The sequence below is a fragment of the Passer domesticus genome, chromosome 14 (assembly GCF_036417665.1).
Source record: "Passer domesticus isolate bPasDom1 chromosome 14, bPasDom1.hap1, whole genome shotgun sequence".
Classification (NCBI taxonomy): Eukaryota; Metazoa; Chordata; class Aves; order Passeriformes; family Passeridae; genus Passer; species Passer domesticus.
Window position 1 is genome coordinate 6,525,532 of NC_087487.1, and position 12,216 is coordinate 6,537,747.

At 43.0% G+C, this 12,216-nt stretch overlaps 1 protein-coding gene across 1 annotated transcript in view; it reads left to right on the forward strand.

The window, feature by feature from the left end:
• MYO1E (myosin IE) overlaps positions 1-12,216 on the forward strand; it is a 76,779-nt gene that overhangs the window by 61,722 nt on the left and 2,841 nt on the right. Inside the window, 8 exon segments of the mRNA XM_064389188.1 lie at positions 984-1,128; positions 4,360-4,474; positions 5,153-5,322; positions 5,453-5,598; positions 6,070-6,216; positions 7,544-7,701; positions 8,139-8,231; positions 10,528-10,732. Of these exon segments, the coding sequence (XP_064245258.1) occupies positions 984-1,128; positions 4,360-4,474; positions 5,153-5,322; positions 5,453-5,598; positions 6,070-6,216; positions 7,544-7,701; positions 8,139-8,231; positions 10,528-10,732 (1,179 nt within the window).

The following is a 12,216-nucleotide window of genomic DNA, read 5'->3' on the forward strand; positions in this document are numbered from 1 at the left end:
TTAAGTATGCCTAAGGCATTAAAAGGAAACTGTCCAGAGTAAAGAATATAAGATTTTGGGGAGAAATTTATCTCAATATATTTAGCTGTTCTCCAGTCTTGTCGAAGGAGCTTTAACAGCTGCTGCCAGAGAAGTTCCTTACCCCCAGACATGCTGGGGCAGCCAAAGCCCAGCAGTGCTCCTTTGCTGGGCAGTGGAACAAGGCAGCTTTGTAACTCCAGCCTGGCAGTTCCAAAAGCCCAAGTGAAGCCTGGAGAAGTGGGCAGTTTAAAAGGGGCTGCAATTTGGCTTGACCTCATTCTCAAGGCTTACAGAGGACACCATGAGAGAGAAGGCTTCATGCTGCTTTCTGTCAAAGACAAGGTAGAGCACTTCTCTGCTCCTTCAGGGCCCTCTGTGGGGTCAGTTCCCACAGTGCCCTCAAGCACCAGCATCACTGTGGCTTCCTTCTTGCACCAGAGGCCAAGCCAGAGGCTTCCTGGGATAGAGCCAGCACTGGCTCCTTGCTAAATGCAGCCCAGCTGCTGAGCAGGTGGGTTAGGAGCACAGGCTGGTCACTTGCTCAGAAACAGAAACGACCTTTGTAAGAGTAAGAGTGAGAAGGCTTGAGTGAGAAATTGGACATATGCTTGGGAACCAGTTTAGAGTACCAAGGATGTAGCTACTCAAATCTGGACCGTGGGTCATTGTTGGTGAATAATCTCACCCTGGAAATAAGCAGATTCCAGCAGAACTTTCTGCAATGGACTGCTGCAGTTACCAGACAGCATCTGGAAGTGGGAGGCTTCAGGGCACTGTTCTTCTCAGTTGTTTGGTCTCACTAAACAAGAAACATCTTAGTACTGTGCATCTTCACACACACCAAGCTCTGAGACCTGCTGCCATTGTCAAGCTGCCCCAGGGTAGTGCTGGCCAAGAGTCAGTGGTGTTCTGCTGCTGCTGTTTGACCCCAGGTTTTAATCTCTTCTCATTGGTGGTTTAAGGTATGCCATTCTGACCAAAGCAACCTGGCCCTCGTGGAAAGGAGAAGAGAAACAAGGAGTCCTCCACCTGCTTCAGTCAGTCAACATGGATCCTGACCAGTACCAGCTCGGGAAGTCCAAAGTCTTCATCAAAGCTCCAGAGTCTGTAAGTGTGCCAGAACACAATTCTTTCAATATGCAGCTGTTTGCTGAAATTGAAGTCCTGCCTGCTCAAGTTGAGCCTGATACCTGCTGAGGTGAGGGAAGTGTAAAAATCTGAGACAAGCTGAGCATATCTATCACAGAGCCTGTGTAAAGGGCACACTGCCTAGGGTCACTGGAGGGTTTTGGCACTTAATATAAAGAGAATTAAATGCACCAAGAAGAAGAAAAATAGGTCATGAAGATGCTTTGGTATCAAGAACATTGGTCCTCTTCTCATAACAAGAACTATTGATGAAGGTAGAATAATCCCAAGGGATGGTAAGGACAGAGTAAATCAGTGTTCCATAATGGCTGCAACTTGAAATCCCAAAGAGAATATTAGGGAGGCATCACAAGGCTGGTTTTATCCTGTGGCTACTAAGTTGTACAAAAACTGTTGGAAAAAAGTTTTCTTACTTTGCTATTCAGGAAAGTTGTTAAGGAAAATCTGTGCTCTACTCACCCTCATGTGCTCCTGGTGCATCAGAAGCAATGGGCTGTAGTTTGTGTAGCACCTCTTGCAGCTGAGCATTGATTTCTTTGGCTGAAGTTACGTGCTAAAATAAAAGCTGAACACTTCTATAGCTGTCATTTGCTGTTCTAGGAACATATATTTTTCTCTGTGGAACAACAGTAATTCAGGCAATGACACTGCTGTGTCCAGTCACGTGGGAAGATATTTGTTAATGATAAAAAAAGAATGTTTCTCCAAGGCATAATAGAAATTTTGTTGTTTCTACCATAAAAAGGGTAAGATACTGTTCAGGAACAATGGGATTTACATTCCTGCCTACATCTGAGAGACATGTTTATACACCATGGCATGTAGTGCTTCAGATGTTGGTTATTACAGTACTTCAGGTGGCATTTTGGCAGAGCAGGAAACTGTTATGGGGTCGATCCTACTTGGTCATGGCAACAACAGCCAGCCAGTTCTGAGGGAGTGTGAGCTTTGCCTGCTTCCTCTGGAGCACAGCTGTGATTTCTTTCTGGAGCTCATTGGGAGTTCTGTCTTGTGAAGTTGGTGTGATTTCCTGGTGTCTGTCTCTTGGCTACCTCTGTTTGGTAGCCAGGTGGCAAGTGCTGCCCTGGGACTGATGGATCCAGGTCCCCTTCAGTCAGAGCATGATCTGTAACCCAGCATGATGTGCTGCTGGCCCTTTGCAGAGGATGATGTTGCTGCCCAGTGGAAGCATCTTCCCATCCCCAGTGCATTTTTGTGATGCTAAGTCCTGCTTGCATGGATGTGTCATTTAATGGTGTGAGCTTTCACATGTCATTTAATCTGTGAGTTTTTCTGAGGGGCAGTTCTGCAGGTTAGGACAACATGAAGTTGACTGGAAATATTTTTGGGGTTGTGTTTTGATTTTAATTTAAATTAATGCTTTTAATTACTGGATATGTTTTTGGTTTTTTTTTTAATGCCATGAAATCTCTTTTTAAATAAGTACCAAAACTAGTCTTTTTCATTCTATGTTGAAAATATTTTTACAAACTAAATATTTTAAAGAGTGATTTATCTTTTATTAAGAAAGACAATCATATTTCATCTTACATTACTAAAGTATTGGCCAGGATTGTATTGCTTCTGAGAAAAATAATCTTTTAGATGGTAAATGAAATTTTTTTTCTTCCACCAAAAAGAGCACCTGTTGTGGTTAAAGATGAAAAATACTTGATTTGCTTGAGAGTGTAAGGGGCGGCTTTATAATACATATTTTAGGAAAGGGTTAATGCAGTATCTTTATTTCTGTAGGTTAAGAACTGTATTTTAGCTCAGTGATTTAATTGAACTTCCTTAATAGTGACCTTCAGCTGCAGGTGATAGATTATTTTGCACTGAGATTTTGCAATTAACATTATTGTTAGAAAAATAAACGGTGAGTGTTCATGAGAGACAGCATCAATATTGTCACTGTAACCTGAATTGCATGAGGTTGGTCATGCCCCTGCTGCAGCTGAGGATGTTTTTGCATCAGGAGCTCTCGTGTCTCTGCTGAAACCCCAGCCAGTGCTTGTGTTCAGGAAGAGATTTAAAAAAAATTTAAAATAAGTTTGCTGTTGATGGAGAATTGCCAGCTGTGAAATAAGGTTTTATGGGTGGCAGAAAGGCTTCAATATTTACATTTCTATCACACACCTGAATAAATAGCTCTGTACAGGAGCAAGTGAGGTTCTGTGGAAATGGTTTGCACCAGATTGAGTTTCCTTTTTCAGATCAATATGAACAACTGTTTTTCTAGATTTGCATGGTTTAGAGCAGCAAAATAAACAAAAAAGCCCCTAAAGCCCAGGTTTGCATCTCCATTTACCCGTTTTCACTAATTTTATCTCTTGAAAGCTAAAAGAAAACTCCTGTGAATATTTAACATACAATGCAGGGAAATAATAAGCAACAGTCATGTACTGGACTGACTGAATGCTGCAATTTAGCCAAATGCTTGTGCCCCTGATAAGATAAAAGTCCTATTTCACTGAAGTATGTAAAAGGCTGTACTGAATATGCTGTATCCTACAATAATTATGAAGTTGTTCTAAGTGCATTAAATATACATGTCTTTTAATAGGACCTGGGATTCTCAAAAAAGGGGATCCACCTTCCATTCCTGTTTTAATAAAACAGTATTTTCTCTTGATTTCTGACATTTTAGACCTACAAATCCTACTATGTCATTCTTGTGAATTATAAGGTCATAGTTACACGTCCTGCAGCCAGCTGACAACCTTCAGTGGTGAGAAAGAATGGAGGCAGTGGACACAAGGGTATGAAATTCAGCCAGGGAAGAATATTGCTTGTGAATGGTTATGTTACACATTGCACAGATCCCCACAGACATGGTAACATTCTGACAAGAGAAGTAGGAATTTTGGAGAATGTGTGGATGGAGGCTGAGGAAATGGCCAGTGGAGAACCTTGCGTTGCACCAGTAGAATATTTCAGGGAGAAGCCATATTCCTTTTCCTTCATCATGGGGTATGGAACTTTACTGGTAAGAGCCACAGCCACCCAAGCATCAGAGATTTCTTCAGAAATGCTGCCTTAACATTCCAGTCTCAGATCCCACAGTCATGGAAGAGGAACCAGCTTGGATCTAGAGTGAAATGCACTGGAGAGTTGTCCAAAGTAAAACACAGCTTTTTCTTGAACTTTGCATGTAAAATGTCTGCCCCACCCCACTGTGTCTCTGTCCAGCTGTTTCTGTTAGAAGAGATGAGAGAGAGGAAGTACGATGGGTACGCCAGGGCCATCCAGAAGGCCTGGAGGAAGTACGCGGCCAGGAAGAAATACGTGCAGATGAGAGAAGAAGGTAGGTGAGAACTTCTGATGGCAGGGACTGCACACACACAGCTCCAGGAGCAGGAGGGGCACAGAGGGGGAGGAGATCCCTCTCTGTAGGCAAAAGTTGCACTGCAGGTAACTGGCTTGGAATGATTGCACTTTGTTGGACCCCTGCAGTACCACTGATGAGGTTGACTGCTCTGCATGCTTGGACTGCCCAGTGTTTTGCTCTGAAATCGAAGCCAGGCTGAGTAGGACAGACAGCAGAGATGCTGAAAGGGAGGCAAAAAAAGAAAACTTGCCACAGTTATGCAGGATCTGAATAATCTATAGGTGGTAAGATCAATCCATGGACTCTCCTGGGACTTAGTTGTGTGTGACCTGGGCTGTGTGAATGAACATGCTGGGTTTGGAAGGGTTAATCTTTAATTTATAGCACTGTGAGAAGTTTCTTAGTTCCAGAAGTCCTCCTAATGAACCAGAACTACTGAGCTTGCCATCAGTGTATTTCATTAGGAATGGATTTAATGATCACATCTATCCTTACCTAAAGAATTAGTAGCAGTGCTTCACTGTTTGTCCATATTAGAAACAATGTGGTTCTCACTTCCCAAGAAATTCTGTGTGAAACAGTTGGCTCTTTGAGAGCACGAGTTTAGCAAACTTGGTAGATGCTATTAATCAATGTTTATGTTTCCTATTTAAGCATCAGATCTGTTGCTGAGCAAGAAGGAGAGGAGACGAAACAGCATTAACAGGAATTTTGTGGGAGATTACATCGGCATGGAGGAGCACCCCGAGCTGCGCCAGTTTGTGGGCAAGCGGGAGAAGATCGATTTTGCAGACACTGTAACTAAATACGACAGGAGGTTTAAGGTGGGTGGAACAGCAGCATCCCCTAAAGACGAGTTCTGCTGGGAGTCAGAGTTGTCTTCAGCATCTCGAGCCAGGAGTGCCCAGCTCAGGGTCACAGCACAGAGCTGTGAATTGTCCGTGTTTGTTTCAGAGCGTGAAGCGAGACCTCGTCCTCACTCCCAAGTGCATTTACCTGATCGGGCGCGAAAAGATAAAGCAGGGCCCGGAGAAGGGCCAGGTGAAGGAGGTCCTGAAGCGAAGGATGGAAGTGGAGAGAATTCTTTCTGTTTCTTTAAGGTCAGTACCTGCAATGTAGTTTTTCCATTAATAGAGCAGTTTGTGTAGGGCAGGGAAAATAAGTTGGTTGATGAAGTGGGAATTGAAAACTTTCTTTTTGAATGTGCTTCCTTTGGGTTTCAGACTTTCTTCAGTAACCTTCAAATTGCCAATTTATCTCTAGTCAAAAAAATCTGCCATTATTTTAACTGTAATTTTAATAGCACATGTTTTTTTGCTAACAGTAATTACTGTAAAATTACTGAGTAGTATTCCTGCCTCTCAAAAGGCATTGTTTCAGCTCTTCCATTATCAACTCCTGAAAAAAATCAAGCCTGTTCTCAGAAAGCAAGGCTCTGTAATTAATGCTGCTTGGATTTTGTTATGTTTTTAAAAATTAACCATGAGTACTCTGCAAATGTCATTATAATGCTGGCTGTATTTGCTGATGACATTTTAAACTGGATGGTGTGTGCTCTGATTTCCTTGCAGCACCATGCAGGATGACATTTTCATTCTACATGAACAGGAATACGACAGTTTGCTCGAATCAGTCTTCAAAACAGAGTTTTTAAGCCTCTTGTCTAAACGATACGAAGAGAAAACACAACAAAAACTACCTCTGAAATTTAGCAATACGTGAGTTATGGATTTTTTTCAATGGGCATTTAGGGATAAATGTTTTGTTCTTGCTGCCAAGGCAAATGATTGAGTGCAAGTTGTACTTTATTTACAGTACTAGGAGGTACAGTGTAAAACCCTGTATGTGCAAGGATACCAGACTTTGTGCTTGCCTTGTCAGAGTGACAGGTTAGGATTTACCAGGGCCACTTGACACTTCCCACTGTGTGTGTGCATGGAGAGCTGCCTTTGTTCTCCTGGAACCAGGGCAGGGCCTCTGCACAGCCACTGCACAGCTGCTGCTGGCTCCTGGCAGGAGCAGGGAGCACTCATCTCACTGAAGGGTTTGAAAGAATTCTGGGCACACAGTGTAGCAGTCTGAAATGCTGACGTTTGTTGTGGGTGCTGGGGACTGCAGGGTGAAAGAATAATTCTAAGGAGGCCTCAGTTAAGTAAATTATATTGGGAACATTTTTTAGAAACAAGTGTGAAAACCTAGAGCATGTCAGATGTGCACTTTGGCTCTGAGAACATCCTGGAAAGAGTCCCAGCAAACACGTGCTTTTGTTAATACTTCCACCCATTAAGGACATCAGCAACAGCACGCCTTGGATTTGTGTATTTATTTTATTGCCTTCAAAAAGGTGGAGGAATTACAAAAAGCAACAGAGATCACTGATTTTGTTTGGAAAGGCTGTAGAAGGAGCGCTGAAGTGAGGAACATAACTATAGCATACACTCCTGTACACTGAGAATGCAAGGCCAGTACCAGGAGTGAGTCATGCATTGCATTTCTGGGCTCCTGCCCAAAACCCTACCTGAGTGCAGGTCAGAGCAGATGGATGGTGTGGAAATGCTGGGAAAGAATGTGTGTGAGTGTGTGCTGTGGGAAAGAGTGCAGAGTGAAGGGGCTGAGGGGTGTCTGCAGAGCTGTTCCCTTGCAGCCAGGGCAGTGACAGCCAGGCACAGCTGTGGTGGGGCTGTGCCTGGCTGTGTGCAGGGAATGCTCTCAAACAGCAGGGGCACTGCTGCCTCAGGGCTCACACATCTTCTCCTTGGACCTTTGCACGTTTTTCTTCAAAACTCACTCTCCAGAGCATCTTAAACTTCCTTTGAGAAGCTGTACCAGGAAAGTTAAAACCAATTAAAAATAACATTTTTTTAAAAAAAGCATGGAAGAAGGATTTAATTAGGTGGTTATGTCAGCTGAGTTGTTCATGGAATGCAGATTCTCAGTCTAAGCTTTTAATTTTATATTTCTGAGTTACCTGCTGCCAAGCAATACTGCCTTGATTTGATGTACCACTTCTGGTTTTTTTCACGTGTGTTCACATGCTTCTGTCAGACTTGAAGTGAAGCTGAAGAAGGAGAGCTGGGGGCCCTGGAGCAGTGCTGGTTCTCGACAGGTGCAGTTCATGCAGGGCCAAGGAGATGTAGCCATTCTCAAACCAAGTAATAAAGTGCTCCAGATCAGCATTGGACCAGGGCTACCAAAGAATTCCCGTAAGTTTGAATTTCCTCTAGAAATTAGGGGTTTATAAAATCAGAGGATGGTTGACTTTTTCTATCCATGATTGGCTCTAGCCTCATCATGTTCTGTATTAATTTCTTTGTAACACACAGAGATCCTGAGGATTACAGCAGAGTTCCTTGCTGCTCTACAGCTGTCAGTGTTCTGGACCTTGTTTACTGTAGTTGCAAGAAGGCTTTGCTTTATATCCTGAGGCTGAACTGGGTCACTAAAGGGAGACCATCCCAAAGTTACCCTTTTTGCACATAATGCTTTATCACAGCCTGGCCAACCCTGCAGTCAGATTCCTGATTCCTGAAGATCATCTCTTTCTGATCCCAGAAGAGGGGGGTCTGGCAGCCAGCCACAATAATGTTACCTAAACAATGTTGTTGTGAAGGGGTAACAAAATGTTGCTGGTTTCTTCTAGGTCCTACTAGACGGAACCTTAGCCAAGGCAGAGGATATTCCAGTAGGTCTCAAAACCAGACTTATCCTATGAGAGCTGCACCACCTCCTCCAGGTAAGTCCTCTTTGCTTGGGCTAAACAGAATTCCAGGTAAAGCGTCTTGGTCTTCTCCTGTCATCTGGCAATTTTTACCCATTAAAAAAAAATTATGATAACAGTTTAAATTTCTCTTTAAAGACCCTGCCTGGAAAGCATCTATTTGCAGGCATGTTAAGAAGTGTCTTGCTGGATATTCTCCCAGAGCTGTCCTGCTTGGTGTGGATGGTGACTTGTTCAGACACTTGGTATAAGCCACTGAATCTCAACCTGACCTTGTAGCCTTCTCCACTGTGAAGGGTACAAGCTCTGTGCTGGTTAGGCCATGGAGAATGCTTTGCAGTGAAACTGCTTTCAGGGCCAGCACAGCACAGGGTGTGTCTCATGCTCCTGTCAGACATGTGACAGCTCCTGTGTGCCCGAGTGCTGGGACACAGCAGCTGTGCCAGTGACCAGTGTGGCTCTTTCTGCAGGGGACTGATGTCATTAGGGTGTTCCACTTCTGCCCTGGGCAGATATGATTAATTTTGCTTGTGAACTCACAGGGGAGAACAATATTCCATTGACCCAACATTTCCCAAGAGGTTTTTTTTTTTTTTACTTACAGTCCCAGAGTACTTTCTTTTTAACAAAGAGTCCTCTTTCAGTCAGCTGCCATTTATTGAGAAGCACAATGCTAATGGTGGAAGTGAGGGGTGTGACCAAATTAAATAGACAATTCCAGATCCTCACAGCTGTATGAGTCGAACTAGCAACTGTGTGATCTGCCAGAGCAGTAGTGAAGTGGGAAATTACTGTAAGAGCTGACCTGTCAGCAAACAGATAGTGAGAATTTGTGCAGCATCAGTTAAAGCAAGGACAGTCTGGTTTACATTTCCAAAACTGTTTCAGCAGTTTTATAGCTAGGAGAATTCTTACTGCTGAAGTTAAGTGCTGTAATGACCCTCAGGCACTGGGCTGTCACATTTAAAAGGTGAGTAGAAGGCTTTCCTGCAACCCTCTCTGTAGGTTACAGTAACATGGCTTTGGTTGTTTTTGAATGTTAAACTCTCTTGGAAAATAGCCACACATAGCTGGAAAAACAAAATTGCAGACAGGTGTTACAGAAGAGTTCCAGTTAAAATGCTCAGACTTTTAAGGAGCTTAAAGCCATGTCATGATTTGGGCAAATTCCTCCTTGAAAGTCCCAAGCAATTATCTGGGTTCTGCTATTTTCACATCTTGTTTTGAAATCAGTGGGGCAGTAGCTGAACAGTTCTGTACAGGTTCAGAGTAACCCAAACGTTTATTAAGATCACCATTATGTGTGTGCCATCCTGGCTTGGATTGCACAGTGGGGTTTCTGCAGGAGTTGCTGACCCCCACGTTCTGCCACAGTACCCAGAGAACATCAGAAGCACAGAGCAGCTGTTACAGGCAGCAGGGTTTTCCCTGTAAAGGTGCTGTGCTTATGAACTCTCCTCTCTGCACAGCTGTTCTTTCTGCTAATGTTCAGCAGGCATCATCACAATGGCAGAGGAGAGGCTCACCCCTGGAAGTGAGGAAACTGATTTTTAACAGAAGCATAGCTCCTGTTTTGTTCCATAGGAGTTTTAGGAATGTAAAGCGTCCAGAGTTGGGCTCTTTAGGCCCTGATACTGCAAGTAGCTCAGACATGGGTGGGTTTGCTTTAAGTTAGAGGCATAATTATGTATTTAAAGGCATATACCCATGTCATTCCTAGAAAATTCTAACTCCTTTTCAACTACCAAAATAGCATCAAGGCATTTTTTAAAAACAAAACAACAAAAAAATCCCAAGCACCTCCCACCCACATGTTTGTTAAAAGACAAATATTTATAGCAACTTAATAAAAACAGTCAAATCCCTTGAGTATGTGGTAGACTTGAGTTTGAATTTCAGAAGGAGAAGAAATCTGGATATGGATTAGCTATGGATGTGATTAATTATGATTATTATGAGTAGCTTTGGATTAACCCTCATCTGGATAAAATACTGTGCAGTGTTTTAGAGAGGAGTTGGTGGTACCGTGTTAGCTGAACTGGACCTCAGCTGAGAGCTCACCCTTGTGCTTGCATGGAACACCCAGGGCACAAATCTCACAGCTGAGCACAAGTCCATGAAGATGGCAATCCAAAAGAGATTGTGAGCAGACCAGAAACTGGGTATAAATCAGCATTTCAATGTGATTTTGTGTTTGGGTTCCTTGATAGGTGGGGCTCTCTGATAGCTGAGTGTGACAGCTAAGCCATCAAAGGTTACCTTTGCTGAGCTGGGTTTGGACTGCAGGCACTCACTCTTTATTTACTTCTAGGTCAGCAGCAGAATGGAGTCATCAGTCCCCCCCAGGCTGCAGCCCATCCCCAGATGCCAGGGAATCAGTGGGCCAATCAGAGGAACCTGTACACAAACATGGCACGGCCAGCTCTACCACGGCAAATGTCAGGAGGGTCAGGCAAGATCTCACAGCAACCACAAAGCCTGGATTTCTTGAAAGTGCCTGACCAAGGAGCAGCTGGGTAAGATTTTACATTAAATCTGATACAAAGATGTCCATTTTTGCAAATATTTTTACACACTCAAATTGTTCATGACTGATACACTCTGTGCATCAATCACCAGGTTGTACTCAAAGGTTATCATCCATTCCATCAGATTCCAAAACATACTCCATCCTAGACCCCTAGGAATAAAGGTGAAGTTTAATATCTTAAATTTGAATGTTGAAGGCCTTAAAAAATGTTAAGGTTTTTCAGTGACCCCACAGTTTCTACTTTAACTCAGCCCTTACTCCACTCGCTTGTAGAATGTGAGTGGAGCTTTACTGTAGCGGGAATCTGAAGTGTCACTTAAGTGTCAAAGACTACTGCCTATTCAGCAGCTCTAGGAAAAAAAGGACAGAATGTAGTTTAGAAGAAGCAGTTTGCAGATGACTCCCATGATCTGCATGAATGGGGGTTCTTGGAGCCAGCAAAAGTACATTTGTTTCTAACCATATCAAGAGCAACTTTTTGTGCAAGCAGCCCTGTCTCAGCTGTCAGTCAGCAGACAAGCTCCTTGCCAGGTGTTCTGCACTAAATTACCCTGATGGCCTGAGCATTCTTTTGCTGTCTGATCCAACAAGGCTGATTATTAAGTAGATTTTACAATTTAATTGAACATTACAGACCTCACAGTTATCAAATAGTAACATAAATGTGCGCAATTGATAGATTTTGAGCATTGGAAGTGCACCCAAGGGTTCCCAAGGAGGAGCTTTCCAGTTCCTAAACAGGGAGCCCTCAAGCAGGGTTAGGCATGTACAGAGGTCTTTGCAGTTGTGCTAAATGCAGTTGTTTTACCCCACTGTGCCAAGTGTCAGCCATAAGATATTTCAGGTATATTTAGAGCATTTTTTTGGTTAAGATTAATCTTCAGATAAACAAGAAATCAGAAACAAGTAGCCACTGGTACTTATTTTACCACTTTTCAGCTCACCAGCACATGCTAACAGGCACATCTCCATCTTGTAATAACTTCCATGGCTTTTAGTGGTGAAATGTTCTTGTCACATGTCAGCTTCTTCCTAAACTCTTCTACTAATATTAGACTACTTGGTCTTCAGACTACAGTTCATGTAACAACAAAACCACATAAGCCATAGGATAAAACCAAACCCAAACATGCCAGCTGTTCTGCAGCAGTACCAAACCTAAGTACTCTTAGGAAAGTCACATTGCCAAGGCTGTCTTCCTTTATTAATACACATGACTCTATTAACAACATAACTCTATTCAGCAGTGGATTTCAGACACATTTCTGTGCCTGTTCCTTTGCAAAAGGAAGCTGTGAGCTAGAAGAGGTGTCACTTCAGTATTTCAAAACCATAGCACTATATAAGTAGATACAATTTTTAAGGAGTAGAATTGGGTTTATTTTTAGCAAAGCTGCCACGAAGGATACAGTGATATTAACAATCCAGTACAAGACCAAGATTAAAATCAGCAGGCTGCCCCCAGCAGCA